The sequence below is a fragment of the Perca flavescens genome, chromosome 6, assembly GCF_004354835.1.
Source record: "Perca flavescens isolate YP-PL-M2 chromosome 6, PFLA_1.0, whole genome shotgun sequence".
Classification (NCBI taxonomy): Eukaryota; Metazoa; Chordata; class Actinopteri; order Perciformes; family Percidae; genus Perca; species Perca flavescens.
In genome coordinates this window covers 38,764,936-38,781,093 of record NC_041336.1, presented here as the reverse complement: position 1 = coordinate 38,781,093, position 16,158 = coordinate 38,764,936, and the positions used below count along the sequence as shown (strand labels likewise).

At 41.3% G+C, this 16,158-nt stretch overlaps 1 protein-coding gene across 1 annotated transcript; it reads left to right on the top strand.

The window, feature by feature from the left end:
- Positions 1 to 823: 823 nt before the first annotated feature.
- Positions 824 to 15,960, top strand: coq3 (coenzyme Q3 methyltransferase). Its single transcript, XM_028580481.1, has 6 exons — positions 824 to 1,425; positions 3,418 to 3,555; positions 7,772 to 7,871; positions 9,944 to 10,210; positions 14,449 to 14,608; positions 15,431 to 15,960. Exons 1-6 carry the CDS (start codon positions 1,232 to 1,234, stop codon positions 15,619 to 15,621), a joined length of 1,050 nt encoding a protein of 349 aa, XP_028436282.1. The 5' UTR covers positions 824 to 1,231; the 3' UTR covers positions 15,622 to 15,960.
- Positions 15,961 to 16,158: the final 198 nt, after the last annotated feature.

The window sequence follows — 16,158 nt, the reverse complement described above, 5'->3', positions numbered from 1 at the left end:
ATGAACACAATTCTAAAATGCACGAGACATAAAGGCTTCTGCTATCGGTTGATAACTCAAACTTGCCGAGAATCTAGACACCCGTTTGAATATAGACTCGTGCAGTAGCCTACCCTCGGTTACGGTCCTTAGGGTCTCGTTCAGTGGCCTGGTGCGCGGTCTCCTCGTGACAACCTAGCCTAGCTACCACGTAGCAACATTCACTTCTCTAACATTTAACTTAACATAACTACCAAGATAACATGACGTGTATTTGTATGTGATGTACTGTATTTCCCCATCGATAATGTGTGAATTGCCGTGAACACAATCCTCTAAGATGCACCAGAAACAAGGCTCAGTTAATAACTCAAAGTTGCCGAGAACCAAGACACCGCTTGATTACATTAGAGTCGAGGGGCCGGCCGGTTGCACGGTTACATTAGAGTCGAGCGGCCGGCCGGTTGCACGGTTACATTCGGTCTCGTTCGGCATAGGGTCTAGGCATTAGTAGCTCATTTCCTGATTGATTCTAGCACCACCTCTCCAGTCCAGCGGAGGCGCTAATGAGCTAGATTACAACACACAGTAGCAGAAGAAAACCAGCTACACAACGGCCAACCATTGACATTTAAATGCCAACCACTGACATATAATGCCAACGGCACGAATGAAGTAAAAGAAAAATACAGGAGTGAGTCGGTTCATTGACGTATGGCACTCAATTCTCCCGGCTCAGTGACACGAGTCGGGTTAATTTACCGGCTCTTCGGTCAGTTCGTCAACACTAACATTAAACTTGCACCTTACAAAAAGCGTGGAGGTTGTCGATATGGTTGTAAGGTTGTAAGATTACTGCGCCCAACACTGTTGAAATTTACAGCGATTTCTTTGCGGGAATTTTTTATCTAAGTTATGTCACATAGCACAACCCTAACATTGTTAACAATGTTATGTAGTCATCAGCCATTTATTACACAATAAAATGCTATATACAACATTTCTTTTTAGCTACTTGTTTACCGTTGGTACTTTGCAACAAGTGTCGGGACAGTAGGTACCAAAGTGTGCGATGTTTCTCCCCGAGCAGAAAGGACAGGCGCACTGTTTCAAGTGCAATCAACACATTCGTGGCAGTGAACCAGCAACGGTTGGAGATGCGTTGAGTCCATTGGCATATATGGCAATATATATATGAGTCTAGTTACTCGTTTAACGTTACAGTAGTTAGCTGCAAAACTGTTGTGACAGCATGTACGCGAATAAGTTTGCTCGCTTCACGTTAGGGCTGTCCAGCCGGAGGACGGCCACTGGCTGCGGGGGGCTCCAGAGGGCGGCGGGACGAAGCGGGTTTAGCTGGACTGCGGTGTGTAAACGGCGGACACTGTGGCTGCAGAGGAGCGCCTGTCTGAACACCCAGCAAAATACCGTGCCCTGTCACGTCAGGTAAAGTCTGAGACTGTCTCGCATTGACACACCTGTCTTCACAGCGCAATACAGTCACAGCTTCTACTTAATTGACGTTAACTTGCCTTAAAATGTCAACGCTTGCTCGCAGCCATAGTGGTATGAGAAGTGTGCATGGAGCCCACTCGTCCGAATGTCCTTGTGGCTGCTTTTCTATCCGCTCTGTGTCTTTCTACCTGCCACACTAATACTTTTGGGCGAAATGTGTAACGGTAACGTTACAAAGCGTGAGTTAAAGGATCAAATGTTGATCTCTTGAAATCGTTATGAATGGGTTCAAGTTGCCAAATCAAATACAGGTCACTTAAACTGACCTTTAACTTGTCTAATGTATAAAGCATGTTCTGTTTATATTTTACTAGTAGTAGTTTATACAGTGGTTTCCAACGTTTTCCTTGTTAAATACCCCTAAACTGACACAAATTAGACCATGGACATTTAATAAGAATTTGTCCCAGGGTCCAACACCTGATTGTATTTTTGCTTTTAGATGTTTTATTACAGAAAGTGTATCAAACCCATGGACAAAATAGTCATACATTTTGCCCTTGTGTTCCTAATGGATGGAATGATAGTGGAAATAAATCATTCCCTTTTGTGCTGGGGGCCCTCAGCAGATCAGACTGGTTGTACTGGGCAGCTTCCTGTGAATGTGATCAGTGTGTCCCTGCAAAAGAGAAGCTTTCCTGAGTAAATAAAGGCTAAAGAAGGATTACAACCAACAGTTGTTTTCAGTATTGGTTAACCTGTCAATTACTTTTCTGATTAATCAATTGTTATAAACAATGTCGGAAAATTGTAAAGAATGCCCATCACAAACCGTTTTGTAGAGCCCAAGGTGGCTTCAGATGATTTGTGTTATCCAAGAGAATACCCAAAAAATATTTAATATTCAGTAATATATATATGTGTGTGTGTGTGTGTGTGTGTGTGTGTGTGTGTGTGTGTGTGTGTGAGTGAGAAAAAAATTCTCACATTTGAGAAGATAAACCACAAAAGTTTCAAAAAATGAATGACTAAATAGATCATTAGAATTGCTGTCTATTGTTACTTTTTTCTTCTCCCAATGGACTAATCGACTAATCATTTCAGCACCAATTGTAATATTCTGAAGCATCTAGATAGTAGGAAGACAACTAATGATTACTTTCGTGGTCGATTAATCTGTTGATTATTTTCTGGATTAATTGTTTGGTCCATAAAATGTCAGAAAATGGTGAAAAATGTGGATCAGTGTTTCCCAAAGGCCCAAGGTGACATCCTCAAATGTCTTGATTTGTCCACAACTCAAAGATATTCAGTTTACTGTCCCAGAGGAGATAAGACACTAGAACAATATTCACATTTAACAAGCTGAAATCAGAGAATTTCTAATTGAAAAATGACTGAAACTGATTAATCAAATATCAAAATAGTTTGCGATTCATTTAATAGTTCAAAATAGGGCTGGGCAATACTGTATATCGATATTATATTGATATCGTGATATGAGGCTAGATATCGTTATATTGTAAATAGCTTAAGTGTTGTCTTTTCCTGGTTTTAAAGGCTGCATTACAGTAAAGTGATGTCATTTTGTGTTCCCAGACTGTTCTAGCTCTTCTATTATTTTTTTTTTACCTTTTATCCACTTAGTCATTATATCTACGTTACTGAAGATTATTTATCTTAATTCTCATTGTGAAGATATTTTGTTAAAGCACCAAATGTCAACCCTATAATATTGCCACAATATCGAGGTATTAGGACAAGAATATCGCGATATCTGATTTTCTCCATATCGCCCAGTCCTAGTTGAAAACTAATTGATTCATCTTTGGAGCTCTATTAGATAGGGACTTTTGAATCCATGGTCCCGAGAAATGTTTCCATGGTTGTATGTGTTATTGGCTGTTGTGTGTCCCCTGTATTAGGTGTTGTGTTTAGGCCTGTGCACTGTTGATGTCGTCCTGTCTATTTTACCATGCGCAGTGCTCGGTCAGCCTCCCAAACCACAGTGGACCCCGAAGAGGTGAGGAGGTTCCAGTCTCTGGCCAGCAAGTGGTGGGACCAACAGGGAGAATTCGCAGCTCTCCATGCCATGAATGACCTGAGGGTGCCTTTCATACGGTGTGTGTTTGTACTAAATATGCATGTCAATATCTCCCCTATGTCACTGTCAACGTGGGATGGATAGGCAGAGGCGTCAAGCAATTGTGTCAAAACATAACCTGGAGGAGATCCAGCCTTGTGGTATTTGAGAGCAAAAACAACACATCAGGGATCAGGGATACATTGAAGTGGCATGAATTGAAAGTGACAGGATTCCTCCACACATCAGCACATTTTCAGGAGCGTTTTCCACTGCCCCAACGCTACATCAGTAGCCTACATGTTTTGTGGCTGCGTCTGTTTTGATTGATAAGATGTGCTGCAGGGGCCCCGCGAGATAATCACGACATTACCCATCCAGCCAAGAGCCCGCTGCTGCTCGGCCCTTCCCCCCTCGGTGGTCTTGGTGGTGGTGGTGGTGGTAGTGGTGGTGATGATGTGTGTTTATGGTGACAGCATGACAGATTGAGTGCCAGTGTATGTCTGAGTGTGCCTGATTTGCCTGATGTGAGTGTGCCCTAAGGGTGTGTCTAAATGAGACGCAGCAGCAGCAGCACCACTGTTGCTGTTCACCCTCTGAGACTCCGGCAGTCTTACACTGATTCAGTCAATCCTGACTTTGGAAAACTTTCAATTTATTGAATATGCTGCGTTACTACGAGTCTTGAGTTCCACTTTACACTACAGTAAATTAGGGCTGTGCAATTAATCAAATTTTGATTGCGATTTCGGCTCCTAACAATGACAAAAACAATGTAATCGAGAAAAACGATTATTTCGCAAATTGCATTTTGCAATAAACTCTTACTTTGTGTTTTGTTCTAAAGGGGAAAAGTATGAAGTAAAGTTAATTAAATTAAGTTCAAGGTGTTTTCACTGTTGATTTGTTTCACTGTTTTTTTTTTAGTTAAATAAATGCAACATCTTTCCAAAAGTCAATGAGTAAAAAATAATTGTTAAATAATTGTGATTTCAATATTGACCAAAATAGTTGTGATTTATAATTTTTTTTTTTTTCATAATCAAGCAGCCCTACAGTAAATCCTATATTCATAAAAAGCAAATTTGTCTTTCAACTTCACTGGTTTACTTTTTCTGTTCCGTATTGACCACAGAGTTTGTGTTTTTATTCACCACACCAAACCTTAAATATTTCAATCACTGAAATAACTTGAAATACAGCAAGTTCCACTAATCCTGGAACATATTTAATATTAAACCACAATTTACTCTAATCATGAATCACAGACATTTTGACAGTAATCTTGAGGGGGGGAGATGCCAGAATAAGGAAAAATGCATTCAAACACTTCGCATTGATTTTAGGGCTGCACAATTAATTGCAATGTTATCAAAATCGTAGTATGGACTGGTGCAATATCCAAATTGCGGGGGGGCACAATATCTGTTAATGGCAAAATATGTGTCAAACCATTCTTAAATAAAGTATTGTGGTGCAGATAAGTACTGGCCTACAAATGCTATCCTACAGACTAAAGATAACATCTTCGTTTGGCTCACAAAAATCACACTATAATAATTTTAATTTCTTTCAATGTTAATCATTTTCAATGAAAATGAGTAATGATACAAAAACAATCGCAACCTCAGGGAAAATAATCGCAATTAGATATTTTCCACATATCGTGCATCCCTAATTGATTCTGTACGCTTAGTAATAAGCCTTTAGTGTTTTGCACTTTGTATTTAACGGACCGCATTTTCTGTTTAAAGGTAAGAATTTAGCAAGTCAGTTTGGCTTTTTTTGCCATAATAGTTTAGCACATTGAAACTGTTGTGAAAACTAGCCTACCATCCATACTTGCAGCAATCTTGAAATCATGCCATTAGAAATTTTGTTTTGATTTGTATATGATTTCAAATGAAAGAGAATGACATATCAATTTAAAATCTCTTTATTTTATAACTACACTTTCACAGTAATTTGACAAGTCAGTATTAATTTTTCATTGCTAGCATAATAGTTCTTAAGTGAGTAATAGTTCCTCATGTGGAGATGGCTTGACATTCCACTCAAACTGTGGCTAACTAGCTTTTGTTTGCGTCTTTCTGTGCTGTGGTGGGGTTGGGAGCTAGTTAGGTGAATGTCTGCCAACACCTAATCCTCTCTCCTTCACTGTTTGCATGGATGCTCCTAAACCCCAGCAGTGCTATAATGAGGACAATGTATACCCAGATCTCGGCCTGTTCTGCATGTTTAATGCCTGAGGCAGACAGTCGGCAGACAGTGCGCAAGGGAAGGTAGGAAGGACGGAAGGAAGGAACAGAGGAGCGAGCTTGGGATGAATTTGTAGCCAGAGGATATTTGTGGTTGTTAGCTGGCAGACACTGTAGCCCACGGTGAAATGGAAGATTTTTGTGACAGTGGATGGTGTAAGCAAAAATTAAGAGATTCTCATGGTCTCCAACCTTCCATACGCCTACCTCTCTATACTTAGCAGCATTAGGCTGTGGATGTTTAAGAATACACACACCTTCCCTCATGATGGATGTACAGTACAGGCCAAAGGTTTGGACACACCTTCTCATTCAATGCGTTTCCTTTATTTTCATGACTATTTACATTGTAGATTCTCACTGAAGGCATCAAAACTATGAATGAACACATTATTACGAATTATGTACTTAACAAAAAAGTGTGAAATAACTGAAAACAAGTCTTATATTTTAGATTCCTCAAAGTAGCCACCCTTTGCTTTTTTGATAGCGCTGCAAACCCTTGGTGTTCTCTCAATGAGCTTCATGAGGTAGTCACCTGAAATGGTTTTACCTTCACAGGTGTGTCTTGTCAGGGTTAATTAGTGGAATTTTTTCCCTTATTAATGGGGTTGGGACCATCAGTTGTGTTGTGCATAAGTCAGGTTGATACACAGCCGACAGCCCTTTTGGACAATGGAGAATTCATATTATGGCAAGAACCAATCAGCTAAGTAAAGAGAAACGAGTGGCCATCATTACTTTAACAAATGAAGGTCAGTCAGTCCGGAAAATTGCGAAAACTTTGAATGTGTCCCCAAGTGCAGTCGCAAAAACCATCAAGTGCTACAACGAAACTGGCTCACATGAGGACCGCCCCAGGAAAGGAAGACCAAGAGTCACCTCTGCTGCTGAGGATAAGTTCATCTGAGTCACCAGCCTCAGAAATCACAAGTTAACAGCAGCTCAGATTAGAGACCAGATGAATGCCACACAGAGTTCTAGCAGCAGACCCATCTCTAGAACAACTGTTAAGAGGAGACTGCACGAATCAGGCCTTCATGGTCAAGTAGCTGCTAGGAAACCACTGCTAAGGAGAGGCAACAAGCAGAAGAGATTTGTTTGGGCCAAGAAACACAAGGAATGGACATTAGACCAGTGGAAATCTGTGCTTTGGTCTGATGAGTCCAAATTTGAGATCTTTGGTTCCGACCGCCATGTCTTTGTGCGACGCAGAAAAGGTGAACGGATGGATTCTACATGCCTGGTTCCCACCGTGAAGCATGGAGGAGGAGGTGTGATGGTGTGGGGGTGCTTTGCTGGTGACACTGTTGGGGATTTATTCAAAATTGAAGGCATACTGAACCAGCATGGCTACCACAGCATCCTGCAGCGACATGCCATCCCATCCGGTTTGCGTTTAGTTGGACCATCATTTATTTTTTAACAGGACAATGACCCCAAACACACCTCCAGGCTGTGTAAGGGCTATTTGACCAAGAAGGAGAGTGATGGACTGCTGCGCCAGATGACCTGGCCTCCACAGTCACCGGACCTGAACCCAATCGAGATGGTTTGGGGTGAGCTGGACCGCAGAGTGAAGGCAAAAGGGCCAACAAGTGCTAACATCTCTGGGAACTCCTTCAAGACTGTTGGAAAACCATTTCAGGTGACGTCTTGAAGCTCATCAAGAGAATGCCAAGAGTGTGCAAAGCAGTAATCAGAGCAAAGGGTGGCTACTTTAAAGAAACTAGAATATATGTTGTTGTATGTTGAATTATGTATGTTTTCAGTTATTTCACACTTTTTTGTTAAGTACACAATTCCATATGTGTTCATTCATAGTTTTGATGCCTTCAGTGAGAATCTACAATGTAAATAGTCATGAAAATAAAGGAAACGCATTGAATGAGAAGGTGTGTCCAAACTTTTGGCCTGTACTGTATGTTGGGGAGTAAGAGGAGGATATGTGTCCTTTTTATTTGAAATTTAACCCACTTCTGGTTTACCTGTTCAGGGATAATCTGCTGAATGTGCACAGAGTGCGTCACCCTGGGAAACCTCTCAGAGGACTCAGAATACTGGATGTCGGCTGTGGAGGAGGCCTGCTCACAGAGGTAAGTGGGTGCACGTGTCTTTTGTGAGAAAGATGCAGATCCAGTGCAAACAAGGACATGCAGACAAAAATAGCTTTGCCCCTATCCCTCCTCTGTCCATTCCCAATAGTTTCAGTTGCTACCTTTCACGTCACATTGAGTTCTTTTCTCTCCAGATAGCAGTCTGTTTCAGTGTAACATTCTGCTCTGAGTGCATTATAGTGCCAGTCCTTTCACATACATACCAGTGCTCAAAAAAACATTTAAACGTCAGCCTAATTCTGCTGCCCTTTTGATTTGACTGGTCTCAGTGTGGTGGAGCGGACAGTCGGTCATTTAAACTTGTTTATCTGTTTGTTAGTGCTGAAAGCTCGGCAGCCAGGACAGGGCTTCTGTCTCTGCCTTTATTTGATCTGAGGACATACAAGACAAAATCAGGTCCTGTACTTGTATGGCTCTGTCACACAGGCTGTCATATTTAGACACAGATACACACAAAAACAGTGTCTGTTAAGATTACAACTGTGGTTGCGTCTCTGGATGTCTTGTCACTACACCCCTTTCCCATCAGAAGGGATCAGCTGTGGGAGGGCGGAGATCGGCCCCTGGGCAAGTGCAGCTCGCCACACAGGCCTGTGTGTTCACAGTTTTGTCCAGAAGAGGGCATTGTTGTTCACATTCAACCAACCACTTGTGATGCTTATTCCCTGGTATAAAATGCTGTTAACAGTTGTTTACAACACACATTTCTCTATACAGAGTTCACTCTTTCTGAGCACTTCACAGTGCACTTCACACTGCTGCTCAGTGCAGCAGTCATTGTGGACTAAACTTTGGATCACTTTTCATTGCTTTGACACAAAAACACAATCAGTGTCCACATCATTTATATTTCATGCATTGGTTTTCACTCAAGCTCACCCACCACCAAGACTGTGTATTTAAAGTCCATTTAGCACACTTACATACTATTTAAAAAGCTAACTTAACAGACATGCAAAAAAAATTTTGCCTGGTGTATTGCAAGAAAAAACATAAGTTGTGATGTGGATAGGAAGACAGGGTAAACTAGCCCTGTTTTATATCTATCTCTGTGTTTACCCTGTATGTTTAGTGTATATATAGATATATATGTTTGTTTTGTGCATTACTGGAATGACTTAAGTTGAGAAAAAACCCTACTGGAACCGGTTGCATCTTTTCTGATTAATTTCTGTAACATGTACTGAGGTGGCACAATCCATGCAGTAAAGAGATGCTACTCTTTTTGTTGTAATGGAATCTTGGTCTATGCAAAAACAGCAACAACAAAATGATTATAAATGAAAACAAAGACAACCATAATCCATATTGTAATGCTACCAGGTGTTAGTGTTTGTTAGATCATTGTGTAAGGAGTGACCGAGTGTTACTGTTGGTAGACAAATGTTGTCAGTGTTCTGGTACATAACTTGATCCGGAGATGTATATGATGAGTGCATTTTTGACATTAGCTGCTATGCTGAGCTCCATGTTGGTAATGAGAACTGCGTCAAGAGTTTTGGAACATTTAACATTCGACATAGAGAAATGTGTGCAACCTACTGTAAAAACAAAACTAAAAAAACTGCTAAAATAATTCTGGTGCATAAAAACTGTAAAATGGTGTGATAACTTTTTTTTTTTTTTACAAACTGTTGGCGCCCCTGATTTGGCGCTGATTTGCCGTTCTAGGTTACATACAGTTAATGTAATGACTGTAAAAAAAAAAAAAAAAAAAGATGACATTGCTTAGGCCTAGTAAAATGTTGAATTAGGAGACTGACTAGCAGCAACATCCTCTTTATCACAGACCGTAACATGGTTTATGGGAAATGTAGTCTGAGGAACAGTAGCACTATCCACTGTTCCTGCTGTTTGTCGTCCTCAATTGTCTTGTATTGTTATTTTACACTATGTGATGGAGCTAAAGACACTTTTTTTCTATAATGTGGAATATAGTTTATAACTTAATTTTGCTCTACTGTAGTATGGGATTGCTTTTAGAAATTGACATACAGTACATCTCGTTTTGACTTTTCTCTTTCCCCTCTCTCCTCCTTGTCCCTTGCAAGCCCCTAGGCCGCCTGGGAGCTAATGTGTTGGGTATAGATCCAGTAGGCGACAGCATCGGTACAGCCCAGCTGCACTCATCCATTGACCCGGACCTTTGTGAGCGGGTGTGCTACCGGGCCAGCACTCTCGAGGAGCTCGCAGCAGAAGAGGATGAAGCAGAGGAGGAGCAGGGGGCGGGCCAGTTTGATGCAGTCGTAGCCTCTGAGGTGGTGGAACATCTGGCCGACCTGGAAACCTTCGCCTTCTGCTGCAACCAAGTGCTGAAGGTGTGTGCCGGGACAGAGCGTGTGTTAGCTCATGTCACATATTTCATGTGTCCGTGTGTTCATCTGAGCGTGTGCTAATGTGCATAATACGATGATTGTGTTATTTTTGTTGTTTGCATCTGCTGTGTTTCACTGGGAATAGGGTTAGCATGTGTGTTCTAGGGCTGCCACCTCTTAGTCGATTAGTCGACTAATCGGTCGTTTTGGTCTTAGTCGACTAAGATTTCTTTAGTCGATTAGTCATTTTTTATGCTTATTCATGCTTAATTACTCATTTCCAAGAAACTTATGAGCACATTTATGGTAAACACAAGATTTAAAGTGGTGCTTTTGCAGGATTAATTGTATACTACATTTATATTGTGCTTTTCTAGTCTTAACCACCTCTCAAAGCGCACAGCTCTGTCAATTAAATCAACTAATCGATTAGTCAACAAAATTGTATAAGTGTTAGTCGACTAAGAATTTCTTTAGTTGAGGACAGCCCTAGTGTGTTTGTGTGTCTTGGTTGCGTTGAACCTTGACGAGCTTTAGTGAAAGCTGTACATCAATACTGAGACCAGATGATTGTAATCTCCCAGTTCAGTGGGCCGGAGGGAAAAAAGACAGCTAATCTGCACCAGGGTTGCAAAGGGTCTGGAAATTTCAAAGCTCAGGAAGTTTGAAAAGTGTGCATAAATTTCAAATCTGTAACTTTTAATAATGAATTTATTTGGGGGTAAAATACTCATACAAGACAATACTAGGTCTTATGGCATGTTTTGTTTAAAAATGCCCATTTTATTGAATTGCAAGCAGTGCACTCTTTCATCACATGTACAGATCAGTTGCCATCATCCCATTAAACAGGAATTCAGTAAATGTACAACTCTCTGTATGCACAGTGCATTCTCCCATCCCATGTGCAGCCCACACTACTGCCAACTCTACTGCACTGTGTGAGCCAAGGGACTACATGCTCTCAGGCACATTTGGATTAAATTACTGGAGTGAATATATTTTATATTTCTTATGATATTTCAGTGAACCAACAGATAGTGGCCTGAAGCAAAGTACACACTTTATAACATGTTTACACCTTCTGCTAGTTTTTGCTAGCTGTTACCATGTGGGATGTAGCTTGATTGAGCATGACAATTGAGGAGTTTTAATTAATCTATTGACATTAATTCTTTAGTTTAAACATTTCTTTTATAATTTCACTTTAAACCCTTTGTTTGCACACAGTTGCCCACATTGTCAGCTACTAAGCGCCTTTACCCATTAGTTAATTTGCTAGCTAACTAACTCACCACATGCCACATTTCACACTGTATGCATTTGGCAAAATGATGGATTATGTCTGTTTATGGTATGGTAAAGGGTTTGCTTCTCCCTGTATATGACATGAAAAATATAGCCTGAGCAAATAAACCCTATGTTTTCATTTTATTCCTGTTAATTTCCATGCTAAGTTTCCCCCTTGAATATTCCTGGAATTGGCTACCCTAGACTGGACTTTCTCTCTCTCTGGTGCAAATCTCTCACTTCTGCTCTTTTACTAAGAAAATCCTTAAAGTATGTCTTGCTTCAGGGCATCTATGCCGGGATGCTTTAGCAAGACTTCCTGTATTGTTTGCATTCATTTCACTGCACTCCCTCGCTTTTGTTTTCTGTCTCTTCCACTCTGTCTCTCCCTGTCCACTCTCCTTCTTCCTCCCCTCCTGTAGAAATGGTTCATCTTGACCTAGGTTAAACCTTGAGGTTTGGCACTGCTCCTTCCTGGTCTCTTACACTGGACTGTCCATCTAATCCATTCTATAAATACCCTTATGACTCAGGTAGCACCTCGCGTGTGTTAGGGCTGCACAATAAATCCTTTTTTTATCGTCCTCTCGATATCAACTTCAGCAATAAACACATTGCGAAAGACACTCTGGGATGTTTTGAGTTAGTTGAAGCACTTTTTATTTTACTATATCTCTTTTATATAAATATTTTTTTCTACTACTATGGGCTAACAGTTAACATAGAAACGATCAGACATACAAAAAATGCCCTCTGTAACTAGACAGTATTACATGGCTATGCTGCTGCCTGCTGGTAGGGCCAGTACATTACAACTTGACCCACTTTCACTTAACTACGGCGCCGTAAGTCTAGACTCAATCACATCTCCGTGATCTGCGTAACGACAGTACAGTGGGACGTTTGCCTTCAACAGCGCGACAGTAATAACCTAATACACCATCATTACTGAGATTAAACTACATTCTGCGTTATATTTGCACTGAATAACACATTCAATAAACAGAAACATAACTCTTGCAGCGCACATGAACAGATGCGCGATATTAGCTCACACATAAAATAGCACCCTGGTGAATTAGCCTGTTGCTAACGTACATTCATAAATCATGCATAACATCGTCCCGTACCCACAGGACATCAGACTTACTCATTGATGCACGCACACAGTAGTAGGGTTGGGTATCGTTTGGATTTTTACGATTCCGATGCCGAACCGGTACTTTAAAAACGATTCCGATTCCTAAACTGATTCTTGAAAAACTGAAATAGTGTAATATGTTTACTAGATCACGTGCAGTGAATGGTTAATATGCTTTCACGTCTGTTTTGGTGAGCCCAGAGGGAAGATATGGCATTATAAAAGTAGCCTACATCTACGGTAGCTAGCTAACGGTAGACTACAGAGAAAGTGTGATTTTTACGTCCGTTTCGGAGCGACAGAGGAAAAATATTTCAGTCGACACATTAAGTGGAACCGAAATGAGGAACCAAAATTTGCGTTCTAATCTGGTCCGATTCTTACCGGTTGCGTGGGAGCCAGTTCCATAGTGAAACCGGGTTTCGGTACCCGACCCTACACAGTAGCGTCGACAAACTTAGTCCAATGAGGGGAGAAAGGAAAGTGTGATAGTGTTCCACGTTAACGCTTTTTCTCTCTCGCTCAAGACTGCTGTGCCCAAGCCGGGGCGCAGACCATGACCTTACCGCATGCTGATACCTTACAGTCTATGTACGTTACTAGTCCAGGTAGAGCTTCAAGCTGCTACTGACAGAGAGAGAGAGAGAGAGAATGTATCACTACAGCCAATCAAGTCTGTTCAAATTGATGGTCTTTTTCACAAATAGGTTGCACAAAAGTAGCTTCAACTTAAAGGAACACGCCGACTTATTGGGAATTTAGCTTATTCACCGTAACCCCCAGAGTTAGACTAGTCCATACATACCCTTCTCATCTCTGTGCGTGCTGTAACGCTGTCTGACGGCTCCAGCATTAGCTTAGCCTAGCACAGATCCTGCAGGTGAATGGTTCCAGTAATCCTACTGCTCCAAATTGTGACAAAAGTGACAAAATAACTCCAACATGTTCCTATTTCCATGTTGTGATTTATAGAGTCACAGCGTGTACAAAAAACAACGTAACATGAGACACAGCCATCTTCTAACAGTAAACAAACCTGGAACTATATTCTCAGACAGGCTTGCTGCGAGCATATCACTCCACCCAAGTACTATATTCTTCCGCCTGAGAATATATTTCCCGGTTTGTTTAGGGATAGAAGACGGCTGTGTCTCATATTATGTTTTTTGTACACGCTGTGACTCTATAAATCACAACATGTAAATAGGAACATGTTGGTGTTATTTTGTCACTTATTCGGAGCAGTAGGATTACTGGAACCATTCACCTGCATGTTCTGTGCTGGCCTGATGTCGCTGGAGCCATCAGACAGCATTACAGCACACACAGAGATGAGAAGGGTATGTATGGACTAGTCTAACTCTGGGGGAATTACAGTGAATAAGCTAAATTCCCAATAAGTCGGCGTGTTCCTTTAAGCGGCCCTATCTCGCACCCGGCGCAGCACAATGCAAAGCCCGATGCAAGTGTCTTTGCTAGTTTGTCAATTTCCCGTCCAGCACCCGCGACTAGGATTAGCGTGTGTCTGACAGGGTGGGGGCCGTGGCATCACGACAGACGATGATATCGTCCATCGGCACAACCCTAAGCAGAACGGAGTACATTCTAATTTCTGTTAGTTAGTAATATCGTTATCGCAATATTCAACAACGCCATGGCATATTTTCCTCATACTGTGCACCCCTAACTTGTGTACATAGTAGGGATGTGATGTCATTGTGAAATAGGTTTTGTGAAGCAATATTACCAGTTGAAACTGTAAATCTTTAATACTTTATAAACTAAAACTGTTCCTTTTCTGTATGCGCAGCTAGGCGGCTCACTCTTCATCACTACTATAAATAAAACCAACCTGTCATACGCGTTGGGTATCGTTGTGGCCGAGCAGCTGCTGCGCATCGTTCCCAGCGGGACGCACAACTGGGATAAGTTCATCAGCCCTGTAGAGCTGGAGCGCCTCCTGGAGTCCAGTAAGTCCCTCTCATTTCCACATCACACAGAATGAAGTATTTCCCTTGTAAATGATAAACAGCAGATTATCAAATGTTAATAATTCAGCACAAGTGCTCTGTAGGAATAAATATAAATCATGTAAAAGCCTCCGTCAGTATCAGCAAGTGGTTTGAACCACACAATCTGTTCAGCAGATACAAATTCAACATGGAAAGCAATTTATATTTTTGGAATACCTTTACTTTATGTCGTTCAGTGGTTCTGGGGAGATTCCAAATTACGCCGATGTCTTTTATTAACTGCAGGGTTAATAAAAGTGTTTGCTCCCCATAGTACAAGCACTTTGTTTATTTTTTTTTCTTCAATAAGAAAAGAAATTGCCTGTCACTGATTGGCTCATTCCGAGTGGCAGCGATTTTGGGTTAAATCGAGAAAAATGTATTACTGGGCTCACCAGATGGGGATTTCATCATTTTTAGGAGCTGACATCATGTTCTGTTCCCAGCTAAATGGGAGAATGAATAAAGCAACATTTCACTGTCTAAACAGGATAAATTAAGGGTCATTATTTTTCCTTATGGACAGTTAAAAAGACAAGAAGACAGTGCGTTGAAATGGTTCTCCTTTATACACATTCATTTCTTTTTTTTTAGGAACTTCAGAGGCTGATATTCAGTGTCGTAACCAGCCACTATAGTCAGCTGCTGCTGCACTAGCATGCCATGTCTATTATAGGTATATACAAATAAAAACAAAGTGTCTTTTTGTGTTGCTGTCATGCCCTCTCTTCTTTGGCCTCTATCCTTCCTCCCCCCCCCATCCATTGTATCTTCTCTCAGATGGTTTCTCAGTGCAGTCTGTCCAAGGAATGCTGTACAACCCGGTATCAGGAGCCTGGAGCTGGACTGACAGCACTGCCATCAACTACGCCCTCCACGCTGTCAAAGTGAGAGACGATCCCCACACAGAGCAGGCTGGGGGAAGCAGCACCCACCCAGAGGACCACCACACTGCAGCCACACACGTCTGAGCCAGACCACTGCAGAACGAGTCCGAAAATGAAATAAAAAATGCATTCAGATGAGCTGCAGTTGCAGAGTCACACTCAGAATGAGATTGCATTAAGCTTTTGGTTTTCTGTCAGCCTTTGCTTCACTGTGAACCAGCGGTTCAGACGAGCTGTACAAGGCAGCTGTGCAGCTTCTAATTGTCTCACTCAGCAGAGCTAAAACCAGAGTTTATGTTCACAAAGTCATCATTTTCAGTATATACTGTACTGAATCTGAATCATTTATGTGGAATATTTTGTGATTTGCCGTATGTATTAAAATTGTAATTTCCTCGGTTGTATTTCTGAGGAGTGAAAGTACAGTAAAAGTGAAACATCAGATTTATTTGGTTGTGGCTGCTAACAATAGATATGATTTCATGGTTCGTGGTTGTGGCTGCACACTGGAAAACCTCTTTAGATGCTAGTGCCTTTCCAAGACGTGTCCACACACGGGGATGGGACAGTCTTAAGATTATAATGGGACTCATGTGGAAGGATTATATAATACAAATCGAG

Excerpts from the sequence above, each read along its gene's own strand:
- coq3 (XM_028580481.1), top strand. The coding sequence starts at position 1,232 with ATGTACGCGAATAAGTTTGCTCGCTTCACGTTAGGGCTGTCCAGCCGG. Across the intron at positions 7,872-9,943 it reads GAGGAGGCCTGCTCACAGAG|CCCCTAGGCCGCCTGGGAGC; the intron begins GTAAGTGGGTGC and ends GTCCCTTGCAAG. Across the intron at positions 14,609-15,430 it reads GGAGCGCCTCCTGGAGTCCA|ATGGTTTCTCAGTGCAGTCT; the intron begins GTAAGTCCCTCT and ends ATCTTCTCTCAG.